At 38.3% G+C, this 19,077-nt stretch overlaps 1 protein-coding gene across 1 annotated transcript; it reads right to left on the reverse strand.

The window, feature by feature from the left end:
- Nucleotides 1–319: 319 nt before the first annotated feature.
- Nucleotides 320–18,953, reverse strand: SLC30A5 (solute carrier family 30 member 5). The gene is made up of 15 exons (XM_008631582.2): nucleotides 18,873–18,953; nucleotides 16,384–16,450; nucleotides 14,989–15,074; nucleotides 13,516–13,603; nucleotides 11,677–11,764; nucleotides 10,802–10,878; nucleotides 9,532–9,702; nucleotides 8,608–8,896; nucleotides 8,037–8,245; nucleotides 6,873–7,030; nucleotides 6,124–6,253; nucleotides 5,493–5,718; nucleotides 3,912–4,138; nucleotides 1,862–1,990; nucleotides 320–1,282 (listed from the first exon to the last, which is right to left on the reverse strand). Exons 2-15 carry the CDS (start codon nucleotides 16,435–16,437, stop codon nucleotides 1,112–1,114), a joined length of 2,103 nt encoding a protein of 700 aa, XP_008629804.2. The 5' UTR covers nucleotides 16,438–16,450; nucleotides 18,873–18,953; the 3' UTR covers nucleotides 320–1,111.
- Between the last annotated feature and the right edge of the window lie 124 nt (nucleotides 18,954–19,077).

The following is a 19,077-nucleotide window of genomic DNA, read 5'->3' on the forward strand; positions in this document are numbered from 1 at the left end:
TCTGAAGATGTATGTTACTCCCCCATTGACAGGTTTTCACTAAATACACAGATTTGTTTTCTTTGCAGTATTAAGTCCTCATCCATAATTCTTTGTTAAAGACGCTCTCTTTCACTTTCCAGTCAAGAAGTCTCAATTTACTGTTCATTTCAGCAACTTGTCAAGTCTAAGACTACTGTTGCAGTTTAGCATTCTAAACCTGAACTTCTTCCCTGGGTAGTACAGGAGGTACAGTTGACTACAGTACACATGCAGCTATCATGGTATTACTAAAAAAAATCAAGTAAAGTACAGGATAACATATCTTGAAGAGATGAAGTTTGGTTGAGTGCTAGGATGCTCACTGATTTATTAATTCTAGCCTTCAAACTTAGCATTTGCAGTTATTCATACAAAAAGTACAAAAGATTTATTTTACAGAGTGGTTTATGATTCTGAGTCTTCCCAGGAAAGAGAAAAGTGTCTTCATTTTTTCCCCCTTCCTTATTTCTCACTGTTAAATCTGTGGATTTCTCTTCTTAAAAAAAATAGTTCAATACAAATGCAAAATGGTAATGTATATTTGCTCTGGTGCATTAAGTGTAGAAATCAGATTTGTATGCTGAGACATAATGTAAAAACTGTATATTTATGCAAAACACAGGATTTCATGTTTTTTACTCCCCATAATAAACTTTTTTTTCATTCCAAGAGTCTTCAAGCTATCCTTTAAAGGAAAAATATTTCCCAGTTGATTATGTTTGCATTCCAATATAAACTACTTCTATTTCTGACTGCTAACAAGAAATTACAAAACCGATGTTCCACACTTGAAAGAAAGTATGGAATATATCTGTGCTCATCTACAATTTGCAAGACTTCTGTTTAATAAACACCAAGTATAGTATATAGGATTTTGACTATTTTCACATATACAGCAAGTACTCAAGTCCTTCTTATTTCCTTTATAAAAGCATCTCAATCCAATTAACAAAGATAGTACACTTACAAAAATTTGAATATATAGTACATTTGTTTCTGTACATGTATGTGCAAGATTTCCTGGCAAAAATACAATAGGGAATCCAACAGTTTGACCATTTACATCTCCTTTGGCAAATATAACTTTGTATCACATGATGTAAGTACCATCTTTGTAGTATTTCATGGATTCTAGTTGCTGAGTCATTGCGAGAACATCCTGAAATCCTGTACTGAGTCCGGACATGTGTTGAAAATAAGCTTCCTTCTCCACTTGGACAGTTAAGTTGTTTACGCCAGCATCTTTCAGAATTGCTGTGACCTGAACAGAATGGTACAGTTAACATCAGCATTGTACTTCATATGTATCTCACAGTAACTTGCAGTATTCTGGCTCTGAAATGCCGTAAACATCACCCCCCCCCGTATACCACTGTGAAGAATTCAACTCTCTGGAAAGCAAAGAGTACCTTAAGAGGGTATGGCTTTGCAACTTCTGCACACTGGGTGCATAAGGAAATATGTATCTTTTTAAGGAAAAGAGAAACCCACGGCAGACAGGTAGTGGCTATCCAGTTATAAATGCGTGATTAGCATCCAGATATCCCTACTGTTTATTCCCTGTTTTGCAGGCCTGTTTTTCCACCTCCCCTTTTTTTCTCAGAGCAGATAGAGTGCGACTTTCACCAGTGAGTGTTTTGGCAGATGTTCTAGAAAACAACTCTTTACACAGCTAATTTCAAGCTAGCAGGCAAGGGGCAGTACAGCGTTAGAGATCAGCTCTCAGACAATAATGGAGAACTACAAAAAAAAATCATACGTGTCAGCTTGAAACTTCGGTCTATGACTGAAAGGGAGATGTCGAGTAGGAAATTAAGAGTCTAAAAACCTTGCACTTTACCTGCTGTACAATTCTCTGTTCCATCACATCCGATACTACTTGCACATGTACTGTGCCTGCCACAACAGTTGCAGAGTGACACCAAAAGTGAGGATCTCTGTAGGATATGACTCCCTCTATTTTTTGAATCTGTGAAGAAATTTCATTAGCAACAATTAAGTAATTTTAAACTTGTATATGTACATGGCTATTGGTGGATAATATTTTACAAGGAAACAAAACTGTGTAGCACAGCAGCTTTCCAAATAAGCTATATTCAGAAATATCTTGTTTTGAAAGGTCGGTCATCTTGCTACTACCGTAAAATTCTAGAAGGTAAAAGTCAAACTAAATGAAAACCCCAGAAGATCAATGCTAAACAGGATGAGGAAAAAAATCCCCTGATTTAGTAAACAGATCATAGGAACATATATGGATAGACTAATCAGAATGCTGGTTTGGCATCTACCAGGGCACTTGTTACCTCACTGTTTAGCAGCTATATTTAGTTATCATAGCTGAACTTAATTCAGAGACATAACTTCTTTTCCATAATTTATGATTTTTTCAAATTGATCTTTGTTCTGGATTGGCTGTGATGGTTTTTCAGAGCAGCTGGTAAGGTGCTGTGTTTTGGATTTCTGCCTAAAACCTTTTTGATAACACACCAATGTGTGTTATCACACCAGCTATTGCTGGACTGTTCTGGCTTCTCTTTGCTATCAGACAGTTTCAAGGCTTTGTATTTTTCCCACTTTGCCCTTGCCCTAGTGGGTAGGCTGGGGATGGACAAGAAGTAGGGAGGTGACACAGCCAGGGCAGCTGACCCAAGTTGTCCACAGGAACACTGCGTGCCATATAACACCTTGTTCAGCAGTAAAAGCTGGGGTAGAGAATGAAGTGGGGATTCTGGCTTCCAAGGTGGCTGTTGTTTGGAGACCGTCTGGGTATCGGTCTGCTTGAGGGAGGTGGTACACCACTTTTTTTTCCTTTTTTCCACTGCTCTTCCTTCATCTGTTAAATTGTTCCTGAGTTTTCTTGCTTATGCTCCCCTGACCCACTAGCAGTGGTGGTGGTGGGAAAGGAGGGGAGTGAGCAAGTGGCTGTATGGATATCTGGCTGCTGGCCGAGGTCAACCTACAGCAAGCACACTGTTTTACTGTGATGTAATTTTTAAAATGCTTTCCTTCTATTTTTTAATGAACTGGCCTTTGATTGTTCTCAAAAAGTACTTTCTTCTTCTCCAGTCTCTCAGAATTAGTCTTCCTTCATGAAAAAGTGAAACCACACTCTGCACCTTACTTTCCTTTCGCTACATAAAAAATCTCTCCCAGACAATTCCCATTCCCTTCTTTCTCATGCAGACAAGAACGTACTTCCCCCTCTACTAACTGACAGGACACCATAAGCATACTCTTCCTTGAAGCCTCTAGTTGATAGCATCCTCAAAGAACTTTTAACTCATTCTTTTACAGAGAGGAGTTCTCCACACTGAGGTCCACACTATGATTCTGGTCAGGAACTTCAAATGAAGCAATAGCAAAGACTAGGTACAGCCTCACAGCTGATGCCATACTGCACCAGACAGGAAGAGAACAGACTAGAAACAGAAGGTAATTAGAAAGAAACAGCTCTTTTTTTGCCATCCTACCTCCTGTGAACCAGTATACCCTTCATGATACGGACAAATCAGAAACCTTGACATTACAAGCTCATTATATAATCCTGTAGCCTGAATGTTCGTAAGTTTAAAAAGGCAGGTTTGGGGAAGTGCCATATTACTTTCTTAGTACTACAGTGTGGTACATTTACCACACTGTTACCATACTTGTCTGAAATCATGGGCTACTCATAAAAGCAAAAAACAATGGAAGTCTTTTTAGCTGCAAACCCACTTTTATCATTAGAACTAGTCATTTTGTCACTTCTCTGCAAAATAGATTTTAAACAACCTGAGACATGAAGTTGTCTAAGGCAACAGAAGCTGTCTGACCAAACGGCTTGAGTTTAATAATCATTAAAAACAGTTACAGCTTTGTATGTTTGTATACGAAAACGTTTATAATTTTACCTTTTCCAAAGCAGCATGCAGATCTTTTTCCTGCTCTGGAGGTATCCTCAACAAAAGCACTTGACAGGCATCTTTCAATAGTGGGATAACACTAAGAAAAATCAATGTAGCAATAAAGAGAGAGCAGAGTGGATCAGCTATGAGCCATCCAAATTGCTGAATAAATATCGTGGATACAATAACACCAACACTGCCAAGAGTGTCTGCTAACACATGCAGAAACACACCTAAAACCAAAACAAACAAAGTAATTAACAGTTCTGTCTAAAATGTACATATATGTTCAACAGCAGAAACTTAGTAAGGCTTACTAAATATCCTCAAACAGAGATGACTCGCTGCCTAACCTGGGACAAAATACACTAAATATTTCGCTTTTCTAATGTTTAATTACAAATTAATGTAAAAACAATTTTTACTCTATAGGGCAATGATCTAGGTAGGCATCCACAGACTAAAGTATATGAGAATAGTCTGTAAATTGTTAGTGGGATTTGTACAATATAGCATAATCATTTAACACTGTACATAAGGACTCATTGATCCTTAATGGAGAGTTAAAAGATCAGTGTACATGCATTGACTTGCTAATGTGGACACACATGAATGTACTGGTTGGTTTTTGTATGCCAATTCTACTCCAATTTTACAAGAGCATTGTCTTTGTGCTACTGCTATGAATGTTGTACCTTCTACTGCTTTAATTGTGGGTTCATTCTCAATGTACACTCAATGGGCATAGAAAAATACTCTCCAACCATTGGTAAGATTAGTGCTAGTTAAGTGTCAGGATTTTAAAGAATATTGAAACATGAGTATAGGCAGACTTTACAAAAATGACAGACATAATGAATATGAATAATCAGGATAACCAACTGAGTTAAGACATAAAATAACCTATGAAGCATGAGACTATTTACCATATTCTGACAAGCTTACACAGAAAACATCATTCCTTCATAGGTTTTTTTTATAAGCCAGACAGTTGGTAAATAACTGCTTTCTAAATACTAGAGAAAAAATCCTATGCTGAAGTTTTATATAGAGTGCCCTTCTCAGTTAGCTTATGATTTTTGATTTGGAAGTTTTTCTTTAGCATGTTATCTTCTGAATCACAAATAAAAGCATATTCTATTGCTGGTCTGTATTTTTTCCCCTGCTTCTTATCCCCTTCCCTGGTTTTTACAACCAGCTGTCACATGACACCTAGAAGCATGGTAGCATCTTTATAATAATAGAGACCTTGTACCTTCATTTCCAGTTTGAACTTAGAAATGAGGACTTTAAGCTTTTTGACTATGGTTTACAGTGATCTTTATTAATGTTAGTGAAGACTGTAGATTACTGCTTTTTATTGTTCCTTATGTATTAAAGATATATGCATAGAAACATTTAAAGTTTCTTCAAGTTAAATTCATTAATGGTTTGAGCAATTCCTGTATAGCACATTTAATGGCTGTCAGATCACTCCTTGAGAGCACTTTTTAGATTGATGCATAGTACTGCATAAGTCTGATTCTGAAAATCTTCAGTCTCCTAGAAATCATGTACATCACTTATGATTCAACAATCTGTACTTGCCTCTCATGTTGGTGTTCATGCCTCCTCCAGAGGATCCATGAGAATGTCCATGGCTGTGGCCATGGTCACTGTGGGAATGGCCGTGCCCGTGGCTGTGGCTGTGGCCATGGTGAGAATGGCTGTGATCATGTGCAGGACAGCCTCCCCGAGAAGCCCCGTGGGAGTGAGCGTGGCTGAAGGCACAGATACCAACAAGGTTTACAATCAGCCCTCCAACAGAAACCGGCTGTGAGAGGGAGAAAAGTCTTTAACTTCACTGCATCCTCACAGGTATTCAAACTCATTTTCTAGAACAAACTTGTTTTTCTAGAACCAGAAACACCATGCACTTAATTAAGGAAAACTGTGGAAGTCCGCAACTTCTCTGGGCAACCTGTTCCAGTGCCTTACCGTCTTCACAGTAAAGAATTCCTTCCTAATATCTAATTTATTTCTAGTATCTAATCTATACGTACCCTGCTTCAGTTTGAAGCCATTCCCTCTTGTCCTGTCGCTAAATGCCCTGGTAAAAAGTCCCTCTCCAGCTCTCCTGAAAGCTCCCTTCAGATACTGGAAGGACTAACACCCTGGAGATAAACATAAATTAACCATTAACTGCAAAACTACACTGAAACAGAAGGACAAAACTTACAGTTAGCATGTTTGTATCTATGTCTGGAGGATCCACCAGTCTAGCCACTGATTCCATGAAGACAAAGAAAGCAATCACCATCAGAAAGAGGCCATTAATAAATCCAGAGAGAATTTCTACACGTCCATACCTGAAAGTAAATACACATACTTTTGAGAGTGAAGAATAGGTACTCTGAACAAATGTCAAAGTTATAATAAATAAAGTTGTAATTCTTTTAATACAGCATTAAGATTGCTATGATTTTTTTCCTCAATGTCACGGAATCGCACCTGAATTTCTAAGTTATTTTTTTTCTGATCAAGAGGTTGCCAGTTTCGAACTGTCCAAACTCCATTAGGATAAAGCAGTATAGAAGAATTCTCTTAAATATACTGCCCATTCAGGGCTTCAAATTGCTAAACTGTTATGCAAACATATAAGTTTAATTATATCAGCTGAATCTAGATCTTCATGTGAACACTGATTTTTAACATAGATTTTTGTTTGACATAAACACATAGAATGAGGTAATTTCTAAATGATATTCACATTGATAGAAGTTTTACTTGTAGAGGTAAGTGAAAATTACATTTCAGACATATTTTTTGCAGAGGTAAGAAGAGAATAGCATGAGCACAAATAGAACAGAAGAGACACAGTAAAAAGCCCACAGAAGCATGCATTAGTAAAATATCCCAAACAAGGACATTTTGAAAATGAGCAAGAATTAAGTTTCAAATAGTCCTTAAAGAACCCAAGATACATACCCATATGAAAATATGCGAGTTGCTTTCCACCTTGTCATCAGAGCTGCAAAAAGCCCCATCACTAACGCAGAACAGTCAAAAAGCATGTGAAAGCCGTCAGAAATAAGACCAAGGCTATTGGTCCATACTCCATAAAAAAGCTCCACAAAAGTGAAAGCCTAAAACAAAATAAGAGTTTTAATTTTTCAAATATTAACTTCTATATTAATGTTTTTGTAGATAGAAGGATATTCTTTTCACAGAACCCTCAATATTTTTCAGAGCTATTGTTCAAAGTATTTCTAGACCATTTTTTCTCTCCTCCAGTGAAATCCGTGACGCATTCCAAGTCTATGAAGAGACATTTTTGAACCTACTCTCCTTACAGCCTCACACATAAAAACCCAACTCTTTACAGGAGTGAATTTAAGTTTTCATTTTGAATTTTAAACTAACATTCTGCAGACAAAATTCTAAGCATTTTATCATTAAAAATGGAAGAGCTCTGATCTGACATATCATTAGTGTAAAAGTAATGCTGTCTATAAATCTGTTATGCCAACATTTTCTCCACCAGTAAGTTGACTGTTTAAATCTTAGGAACTGATTTTGAGAAGGATACGCAAGGAATCATTTTTAATACATACATTTACCACATACATTTTACTACTATTAATTCATCTGCCTAAAAACTTTTTTCCAATCTTTCATATTCCATAATGGAATTCCTTACAGTTAACAAGGATACTTCAAGTTTCTCCCCTTATTTTCCTGGAGATCTTTACAAATGAGGTTCTATCAAATTTGATACTGCATCATCTTTTCCTTTCAAGAAAGAGAAGCTAGAAATAAAACTAGCCTACTCCAAAATGACCCTAATCAATCCCACACCTTCTATTTTGTCGTCCCCATCCTTGAAGACCTTATCAGTTTCACCTTATCTGCTGGCAACATTGAAGTCAACCTTAAACATACTGTCATACACATATTCAGTTACTGGTGCAACCCTTATACATAGAACCAGTGTGACACTGTGACAATAAAACAGTGACCACTAATTAAATTACTCTATCAAAGGTCACTGTCAAACCAGTTGATTATGGGAATCTTTTAAAGAATGACTCTTCTTATTGTATTATATATGCACTACTGTGATTGGTTTGAAGAAAAAAGCCATGCACTTACCAGATTTAGGCACAAGAAATAGAAGATCTGCCTAGAATCATACTCCTCAAGGATTTGTTTCAGTGACTCCTTAATAAACCGGGGCAATGACTGAGAGCTCTGCTGTAACGCATCACCCATGAAGTTATAGAGAGGAGTGCCTTCAGGGGAATAGCCAATAAGGGTACCCTTCTGCCCTTTCCTGGAGGGGGAGGACAGGATATTGGCAGCTGCAAGGAAAGTATTGAAGTTTTTGTTGCTGTTTCTAAGCTTCACAGCTAGTTTATAATGTGTTTAATCAACAATCAAAGTTTACATGAAGTTTGCAGGCAACGAAGTGATTGTCAACTTCATCTTGAGATTTATCATTAGATTTCATTGCTATGTAAAATTAGATCATCACTTCCACAAAAGATCTATCACATTCCTTTTTTTCCTTCCCGACAGACAGTAAAAGAGTGAAAAGCTACAGGCTGCCTTATTCAAAAGAATCCATAAAAGCTCATCCAAAAGAATTCCGCACACCTCAATTTTCTAACTGGCCTGCCAGTTACACAAGACCACAGATTTAACCACAATTTAGAATACGTACATAAAAAGAAGAAGACAGCACTCACTACCACCCCTCCAGAAAGAACATGCTCTGTGCTTTCATGGTGAGGTGGCTTGTTCATAGCTCGTAGCTGGTCTGTTATTGGATGTGTCCAAAAGTTGCCAAAAAGCAGTGCACTAATGAAAATAAGAAAGGATCCGTATCGAGCACACGTGGAAGCTTCCATCTTCACAGAGCATATGGACTCCACATAGAAATCCAGGATCACAACAAAGAAGATGACTGTTACGAAAGGCATGATGAGAGAAGACCAAGACTCTACTTTACTCTGCAACAAAAAATAAATTTCAAACAGGACTGCTCACCAGAAGAGTGATTGTATTTATAGCATTAAAGCTTGTTAACTTGAATTACAAGTGTTTTCACTAATCCATAAAACATAAATACTTTTAGACTTTATCATATAAACACATCATTCCAGATATAGAAAGAGACATAGGTCTAAAGTGCACTAAAGTACTTTATTTTACATACTTTCACATTCTTAAAAGGAATACCATATGCAATGCCATGGTTGCAAAGGCCCACTCTCCCTATGCATGCAGGCAGAAAGAGCATTTTTTAAAATGACAATAAATAATCTACTTCTTAGGGATAAAAGAGCGCTGTATTTATATAGTCATTAATGCTTGTGAAAAGTTAGTAGATGAACTCAAGATAAAATTTCTGAACTAGAAGGATGAAATACAGTTATCACACAAAAGAGGAAATTAAAGTATCACACAGATAGTATCACACAAAAACAAATATAGAAGAAAAGCGTAATGGAAAAAATTCAAACAAAGCTTACTAAAAAATAAAGACAGCAACTTTGGTAATTTTAAAGGTATCTTAAAGGAAATATTTAAATTGCACTTCAAAAGCATTTAAAAATAAAATTTATCTTTGTATTTATTACCTTACCTCTGTTGTCAGAGAGAGAACAATAACCCATGGGCACAAAAGAAGGACGGAAACAAGATGAGACAAAGCTTGAAGACGCTTGGCTCCACCTACATCTACAGATAGTTTTCGGGATGCCATGTGAAAACCAACCTTACAGCACAATGCGAGTACCAGAAGCAGTACTCCACCCTGGAGACATAAAGGGATTCCATTAGCATTTCTTAAGTACCAAAAACCTCACTCCAAACACAGTGACACATGGAGAGAAGATTAATGTGCTTTTCTTAACCTGACAACAAAAACCAAAACTAGGATAGCTTAGCACTATTCCCAACAGCCTAATATGAGCTGAATTTTAAACTCTTGATAGTGTTCATTGGCATACACCAGCAGCAAAACGGTAGCAAACACCACCTGAGGAAGAAAAATCACCCAAAGCTTGTTTTTTCCATCTTCCATTATTAAAATTGTGTTGAAAGCATACATAAACCCCCAAAGGTTCACATATCTTGTCCTCTAGACCTTTCATAACCTTTTCATCTACTTACCTTTGATCATATTGTATCACATTTCTTTACAATATACTCTTTCAAAATTGTTCTGTAAATTAATTACAAGATACACAGCATCTCATCTCCCTTAGATCACACTTGCTTTTGTGCACCATTAACCAGTCTTTCTAACATTTGGTTTATTTTTATAGTAACACTTTCTCAGTTGCTCCACATCTTTTTTCTGTTTTAGTCCTTAATGAAGCCACTTCAGCAAGACTAAGCTAACACAACTCAATCAGCCAGGTAACCCCATATAGTAAGGTTATGATAGACAGCTATTCATACCACCAATTACAACTGGACTATCTTACTGAGAGGTATCAGAATCTGGGTCTTCAAATACCAGTTTAATGTAAAGGAAAAACTAGGGAAAGCTAAAGATGCACCAACAAAACACAGGCAACAAAAGTAAGAAATGGCTTGTACACAAAGCATTATAAAAATCCAGAACACTGATGACAGAATATTTCATGGTAATTTTAATGAGACTTTTTAGGTTATGCACTACAGCGAAGTCCTTACCAGCTTTAGAGGCTGAATATTACATGGTTTAGCTTGCTTTATTGAAGCTCTTCATACTCTGATCAGTATGCAAAAATTACAGTGCTAGTTCAGTTCCAATATGGGGTGGGGATGTTCAACCTTTTGGTTTTCATTCCGGCATGGATTAGCTCTGAGCTGGTGAATAGCTTACCTACAAAACTTTAGATAGATATTCTAAAATACTTATTTACCTTGTGATCTGCAACACCCAGGAAAGCAATGATTGTATACAGAACATGAGTGAGAGCACTGTCATGATGCCCCTCAGCTAAATAAAAAATTAAGGAAGAGTTTCATTTGATTTTCTTTTTTTTTTTTAACCAGGAACAACAAGAATACGCAAAGGTAGCAGAACACAGAAAGCAGATGTAAGCAAACTGAGCTTTATGGTGTGTTGGCATGTGCAGGACAACCAGGGGATTGCGCCCAGCCCCCAGCATGGGTTTGTGAAAGGCAGGTCCTGACTGACCAACCTGATCTTCTATGACAACGTGACCTGCCTAGTGAATGAAGGAAAAGCTGTGGATGCGTGGGCTCCAGTAAAGCCTTGGACACCATTTCCCACACAATCTTCACAGAGAAACCAGCTGCTCCTGGCTTGGACAGGTGCATGTTCACTGTGTAAAAAACCGTCTGGATGGCTGGGCCCAGAGTGGTGATTTGTGGAGTTATATCCAGCTGCGGTTCAGTCACCAGCGCTGTTCCCCAGGGCTCAGTACTGGGGCCAGTCCTGTTTTATACCTTTATCAGTGATCTGAGCAAGGGGATCAAGTGCATCCTCAGGCAGTTGGCAGGTGACACCAAGCTCGGTGGCAGTGTTGATCTTTTCTTCACAGAAAGGATTATCAAACACTGAAACAGGGTGCCTAGCGAAGTGGCTGAGTGAACATCTCTGGCAGCTCTTAAAAGACATGAAGACGTAGCACTTAGGGACACGATTTAGTGGTGTGCTTGGCAGTGCTGGGTAAACAGTCGAATTATAATTTAATTCAGTACACTCAATTTCACATTTTCTCTGCTCCAGTAGTAAGAGTCACTTGCTGTTACACGTAACAAGAAAGGATACGATGTTCTGCTATTTTAGCCATGAGGTCATCATTATCAAAAAGTAGTAAGCAGATGACAGCTATGATGAAAAATGCAGCACCTCTTGTCTGTAAAAAAACCAAACAAACAATAAACAACCAAACAACAAAAACCCCTAAGTATTTCTACAATCTGCTACAATAGATTACTATCAAAAAATCCAGGAAGTAAGTCCCCTCCTTCCCTGCTTCCTGATCTATGTAACATATTGCAGAAAGAAAACCATGAATGAAACCCCTATTATTTTTAAGAAAGTGGCCATGACAATATCATTTCACATTTTTTCTGATTTTCAGACTTACCAGATAACTCAGGACACATCACCACTGTAGCAAGCTAGAAGCTGGTATCCTACAAACTTTAAGTGTGATTACTTTCTTCTTCATGGTGTGTTTCTGCCTGCCAGAATGCACTGCTACTTCAGCCTGATGATTCAATGTTTTGTAGCTTCAATGAGCTACAAACAAGATCTGTACAAACTACTGAATTTTGTCTTACAGGACCTAAAGGCTAGGGAATTATGCAAAGACTAAGGGAAAGAACAGCTCTGAGGTGCTTTTGTGGGGAAAGGACAGAGGTAGTGATGAAATCCCAGCTCCCACAGCTTTCACCACCCAGATTTAAACCACTGCAATTTTTGGTATTCATTATCTTAGCTACATACTGAGCTCTGTGTCTGAAAAATACTATTACAATCTTCTAAAGTCCAATAGAGCTATCACATTCTTGTTTCAGAAAGCTATCTGATCAGTTCATTTCATAAAGCTGAAACGTTCAGAGGACAGGGTTATTGCTCCCTTGTTTCTGCTGCCTTAAGATATGCAGCTTAATTACCAAATGTGGCCCACTAAGATACAGATTGACAAAGAATCTCTGAAGCTCTACATCTATCCTTTTGGCAGCTGGCTGGAGAAAATAATTTGTCTTCAGCATGATCTTCATGCTGGATGCCCTAAGCTTCTCAATTTGCATGGGGTGAGCATAGAGTTGTCAGTGCAGATGACTGTGACTTTACTCTAAGGCTGCCTGAAAGTGCTTAGGGGATTCCAGTGGAGTTATGAGACACAGATTTCAGAACTTACAGCCTGAGATGGTACCAAAGTTGAGACTTCCCTTCTCGCCTCAGGTATATAACAGCAGGTATTTTCCTCCACCTGTTACTGTTTTTGAGTGAAAGTGCTCAAAACTGCTAGGTATTGGGATAAGTTCATTCAATTTAGGGCTGATTGGGCACATTTAGAGAACACCTTGCAAAAGTATGTACAGCGGGACTGGAGACAGAGCACGCCTCAAGTATAGGTCTTCAGTTAAATGAAAGGGCCTAAGTATTCAGCACACACAGGATCATGCAGACATAAAAGTACTTAAGAGAACTTCCTGGCAGAAAGAAATGATGTATGTGAAAAGATAAACACACTGAAGATTCTAGGCCAGGAACTGGAGACTGTATTGCTGGACTTCAATGTCTAAGGGTCAGGACCACCACATGCACGATGTTCTTTTGCCAGTTTGAACCCAAAATCCCATTACAAAGAATGCTGAAGTGCAAAAATAATTCTCAAGGTTCTTTTCTGCCCATAAATAGAAAAACTTCTCAGGTATCTGCCATGGATATCCAACACCTTCACGTACTGGTTACCTCTCAATGCCGTATTTATTAATTCAAGTAGTACATCTTAAAATTCCACCACTAATTAAACTAAAAAAGCACATATTTCTATGAACATGGATCTGAACCACGGTTTGCTTCAGGTAAAGAAGTACTTGAATTTATAGGATTCAGTATGTTTTACGTTTGGTAAAATAGATTTTTAAATACCTTTGCTGGTCCTCCACCTGAGCTTGTGAACAAGACACTAAGGAGTGACAGCACAACCACATCACTGTGCTCAAACAGTAACAACGTTCTATAAAAAAGTGAAATAAATACTCCATTTACCATGAGTTTACCTCACAACCTTGATATACACTATTTCAGCTAAAATTAATGACACAACGAAGATTTATCCTGTGATTACAACAGCAGGTTTAAGCAATTAAAAAGAATAAACACAGATCAATTTCCCTTCACCAGCAATAGATCTAGCTGCAGACATTTATACATGTTACAAAACAAGAACTTCCTAAATCAAGGAACAGATTAAAATTATTAATTTACAAATAACTTTAAATTGTATTTTCTTCTAACAACACAAGATACTAACTTACTCAAGATGGACTTAATATTCCCACTACAATACCTCCTCTAAACCAGCTTCTGCTCCCAGAGAAAAAAAGACATCCTGTTCTGTTGCATGGCACTCTGTTTATTGAGGGGCTGATAACCTAGTAGCTTATGCCAAAACCTCTTAATTGTTCAAAATAAAAAAGTCTAGCTGACACACTACCTCCTTGAGACAGCAAAGGCTGCCTAACAAGCTGTAATGACAGCTTTTCTGAGCAGAACATGGAAGTAATTATTGCTGTCAAGTTTACCAAGTGCTTTTGCAATCCTCTGCATAGCAATACAACATGCTAGGACCCATGTAAATGGCTCTGTTTGGGCAGGCTGCCAGCATCCAGAAAGATATGAGAGTAATAACTTAATCACAGCATTATTACTCTCAGGTATGCCTTCTCCTGTGTAGATGATAAAACTTCACATTCATAAATGTATAATTTAAGGCTTTACTTTCCTCTCTCTTGTGAAACATGCTTTCCAATATATTAACCTTCATTTTTGTAAGTCTAGCTACTCTTGTATAATTACTCAGTCAATAGTGCTAACACACAGCACAAATGGTTTTACCTGTACATGCACTAATGTTACCCAATTTCAACACAGAGCACACAGCCAACCAGATAAAGAAGTACCCCGCAACCAGTGCAGAAATTGATTCTATTTGCCTGTCAAAGGAATACCAGCTGCTAGCACTAGCCGTCAAGCCATGGACTCCAAACAGGTAAATAAACAATTGGCATTACACTAATGGCAGGGAAATGACAAAAAATACATTCTGTGACCTTGATGTATCACTCACATCAAGTGTTTAAGCATTATCAAGAATTTCACTGGCATCTCATAAAAGAAGCAGTGAAGAAAATTACACACTTAAATACCTACAGAAAGTATATGTACTTTCTTCCAAGCACTAAAGATTTCACAGGAAAATTCATAAGGACTCAATAAATTTTCGAAATATACATTAAGTGGCTAGCAGCATGATCTGACGGACAGAAAACAAAAAGCAAAGGAGCAAGACAGGGAAGGATCACAAAAGAAAAACAGTATTTACAGTAGATATGTATTTACCTCAGTGGTCCACAAAGAGTGAGGCCAAAAAACCACAAGAGTGAAATGATACATCCAACAACAGCATGCTTAAAAATTTTGATCCACTACAAAAGAAAGGTATTTCATTATCATTTTCTCCAGAGTTTCAAAATAAACACCCTATTACTAGCATTGTTTTAACACAATAGCTGTAGAAATTGAGGGGAAGATATGTGCTTTTTAAGTTCTATAATTACAATTTAAAGTATGATTGTCTTCTTAGCTACTTTGCCAGGCAACTAAGATTTATTTGGACATACTGTGAACCAGAATTTTTTTTTCTACCACAGTACTAGATTCTGTAACATTGTTTGCGTTCTCTTCAACAAAAAGCCTGAAAAATGGTTGAAAAAAATAGCAAGTCCATTTACCTACTTTTTAATCTATTGTATATACTGGATAAACATAAAAAGAACTAGATAAACCATACAAAATTGAGACTAAGACCTTATGCTTACAAATATTTATGCGTATGTTAAATTCTTTCTTCAGGAAGCAGGCTGTAATTCAGATATTCAATACATTATTAACTTTAAATGCAAGTTTTAGAAGAAAAGAAATTAATTTTGGAAATATGTTAAACAAGACAAAGTACCTACAACAAATATAATATCTTCGAAATCTAGAATTTAAATTTTTTTAGCAACAGTAAAACCATGTATGGACAGATTTTTCTGAATTCAAATCAAAGATGCCATTTATTCCTATTCACACTTTTAAAATTCTGCTATACATATCTAGTCATGAAAGCAGCTGACACAAGGAACACTTTGAGCCTTTCCTTCAGATTCTGTCTACTTAGCGTACACACTGGATCAAGTTTTTGCACACATAATTACATAAATCCAAGATGAATATGAAGCAGGTGAAGAAAATTTATTTCTTACAAATCAGCAGGTTCCAACCCGACCCCACTCTCAACTCCTTGGGATACTGGGAACTCACAAAGGTTTGACAAGCAGTTAGATCAGGCCCTCATCACATGCAGAAAGGACTCTTCTGTTCTGAGGGACAAGACTGGAGCATTTCAACATTCTGGCAGTCCAGAAATTGCCTGTCTAACTGTCAAAGTCAGCTAAGTAGACTTAGCTTTTTGACTAAGCTTAAGACTCTTTTTGAAAATCCACTCCTCAAAGTAGATGCTTGAATGGCAATAAGGACCAGTCTTTTCACTACACTCTCAAAAGAAGCTGACAAAAGCTAAGAACATTGAGTGTTTTAGCCCACAAGACACTGAGCTAGTTGCACACCTCTAGAAACTGTAACCACATCTTTTAAGTGGAGTAATCTTTGTTCCCCTTTCACTTTTGGCAAAAGCCATATTGCCAAGAATATTTACAAAGATGCAAGTCACTCTTACATATGTCAACTCACCTGACGCTTGGTTACCACTTTTCCAGAAGAAAACGGTTTTTGGAACAAAACCATAAAAAAAGCAGACCTGTCAAAAGGAGAAAGTTTTGTCTACTAGTGTATTAGCAGTCAGCTTTTTATTCAAACCAGATCTAAACAACTAGGTCTCTCATATCTGGCTCAGTTTACAAAATGGCTTCCTCCACATTTTTTTCCATTAACAGGCCACACTGACCACATCCACTGATTGTATTTTCCCTGCTGCATTACCAGTGTCAAATACCAGTACTACAATGATGACAATGAACTTCAGTTCTGGTCGACTTCAAATGCCAGTTCTTGAGAAAATGGCTAATAAGAAGTCGACTTGTTATTTACAAAAATCAAAATAACTGATCTCAGAAGTTTTGAAGAGAAATAATACTGATTTTTATTAGCAAGATAGATATACCAAAAGGCTTACTCATATATAGAATGCTGAATACACAGTCCTGTAGGAATAGAAGACACAGCACACAACTTTTTCAAGTGGGATCAAAAGTGATGGGCAAAAAAAAAACCTATGGTGCAAGAGAGAAGTCCAGAAATGTACATGAATATGAAATAAAAGGAAAAAACAGGAGTTCCAACTGTTCCAACTCTGTCAAGTTTATTACATTAATGCTCCTCTACATCTCATCAAGTAAACAGGAAGCAGGATTTTGTCTGCAAAGGTTGTTTCTGCGTATTTGCTATCAGCTTTCATACCTCAGCCCTCAATCTGGGAAAAACAACAACTGAATCTGATAAGAACTACAGGAACACAAACTATAAAAAAGAAAGCTTATCCTCTACACCCTTGTTAACAAAATTTGGATGTGCCCAAGTGTCCTGATTTCAGCTTGGACTGAGACATTTTTTTCTCAGTAGCTGCTACTCCAGTGCTATTGCTGGTGCAGTGCTGTGTTTTGGATTCAGTGTGAGAACAATGTTGATAACACAGTTTTGGTAGTTTCTTAGTACCGCTTATCCAAAATCAAGGACTTCTCAGTTTCACATGCTCTGGCAGCAAGCAGGTGCACAACAAGCTGGAAGGCAGGATGGGCTGGAGGCCTGGCCTGAACTGGCCAAAGGGATGTTCCAGACCATAAATGCCATATACTCAGTATATAAACTGAGGAAGCTATCCAGAAGGGGGGCTGATTGTGATTTGGGGGTGGGCTGGGTATCAGTCATTGTGTGGTTAGCAGTTGCATTGTATGTCACTTGTTTTTATCAAGTTTTCTCTCTCCCTTCCTTTTATTACTATATTTGGCTTATTAACTTACTAATAATTCATTAACTTGTTAATTTCAATTATTAAACTCTTCTTATCTCAACCCACGAGTTTTTCTTTTTGTTTTCCTCCTGATTCTTCTCCCTAGCCCCCTGGGATGGGGGAAAGTGAGGGCACAGTTGTGTCATACTTGATTGCCAGTTGGAGCAACAGTCACACCATGACCACCAGCACTGTGAGCACTGTCAGAGTAGGCCCACCTTTGAAGCTGGAAAAACACTGAAGTTTCTCGAGCACAGAGAGGCCTTACAGAGACATTTGGAAAGACTAGAGAGCTGGACAACTGCCAACAATATGAAATCTAACAAGAGAAAGTGCTGGATTCTCCATCTGTGGTGGGATAACCCTGCTTGTATGCACAAAGAAGGGAACAAAAGGCTGGAAGGCAGCCCCACAGAAAGAAATCTGGAGGTCTGGGTTGATGGCAAGTTGAATATAGGTCAACAAAAAGGGTCAGCTGTGTCCTGGGGTGCATTTGCATTCAAGCACAGCATCACCAGCTGCTCGAGGGACATGATTGCAATGCTCTGCAATGCACTGATGTGGTCTCAGCTCAGGTCTTGTGTGCAGTTTTAGGAGCCTCCATGCTAGAAACTGTTAGACTGTGTCTGGGGGAGGCAGCCGAGATGGTGTAAGGTCTCAAGGGCAACAGGAGTATCTGAGGTCACTTGGTTTGCTCAGCTTAGAGAAGGCTGAGGGGTGACCTCGTGGCACCTTCCTCAGTAGAGGGGCAGGTGCTGATCTCTGGTGACCAATGACAGGGCATGAGATGGACTAACACTGCATCAGAGTAAATCCACACTGTGCATTACGGAAAGGTTCTTCACTAAGAGGGTGGCCGGCCTCCAGGTGGTAACTGGCTCCCCAGGAGTGTCACAGCTCCAAGCCTGTCAGAGCTCAAGGAGTATCTGGACAACACTCTTGATCATATGTTTAAGTTTCAGATATTTGTATGAGGAGCAGAGAGTTGGACTCAATGGACCTTATGGGTCACTTCCAACTTGAGACATTCCAAGATACTGAAATTGCAGTGAACAGAAATGTGAAGCAAAAACACTGCTATGAACTTCCCGGATTCACTATTATGCCTTCTTCTCTTCGAGTAAACGATAACAACATAATGCAGGATTACAAGTTTGATGCTGACAAAGAACCAAAGCAGTGGGGAACAAGGCTCCAACGCTTGCACACTCACCCCAGCTGCACTACGAAGATAAACTGCACGAGGTGGACCACTTTCAGGAGATCATAGGATTCAAACAGCCCCACGGCTTTCAAAACCTTGGCGAAGCACAGCAGCACGATGTACCGAGTCAGCCTGCAGAAGGAGAGAGGCCGGTTGGCACCTGCCACGCCGCCGCCCAAGCCCGGCCCCGACGCCTCAGCGGAGGCCGGCGGGC

This window comes from Corvus brachyrhynchos, unplaced genomic scaffold (assembly GCF_000691975.1).
Source record: "Corvus brachyrhynchos isolate BGI_N302 unplaced genomic scaffold, ASM69197v1 scaffold914, whole genome shotgun sequence".
NCBI lineage: Eukaryota > Metazoa > Chordata > Aves > Passeriformes > Corvidae > Corvus > Corvus brachyrhynchos.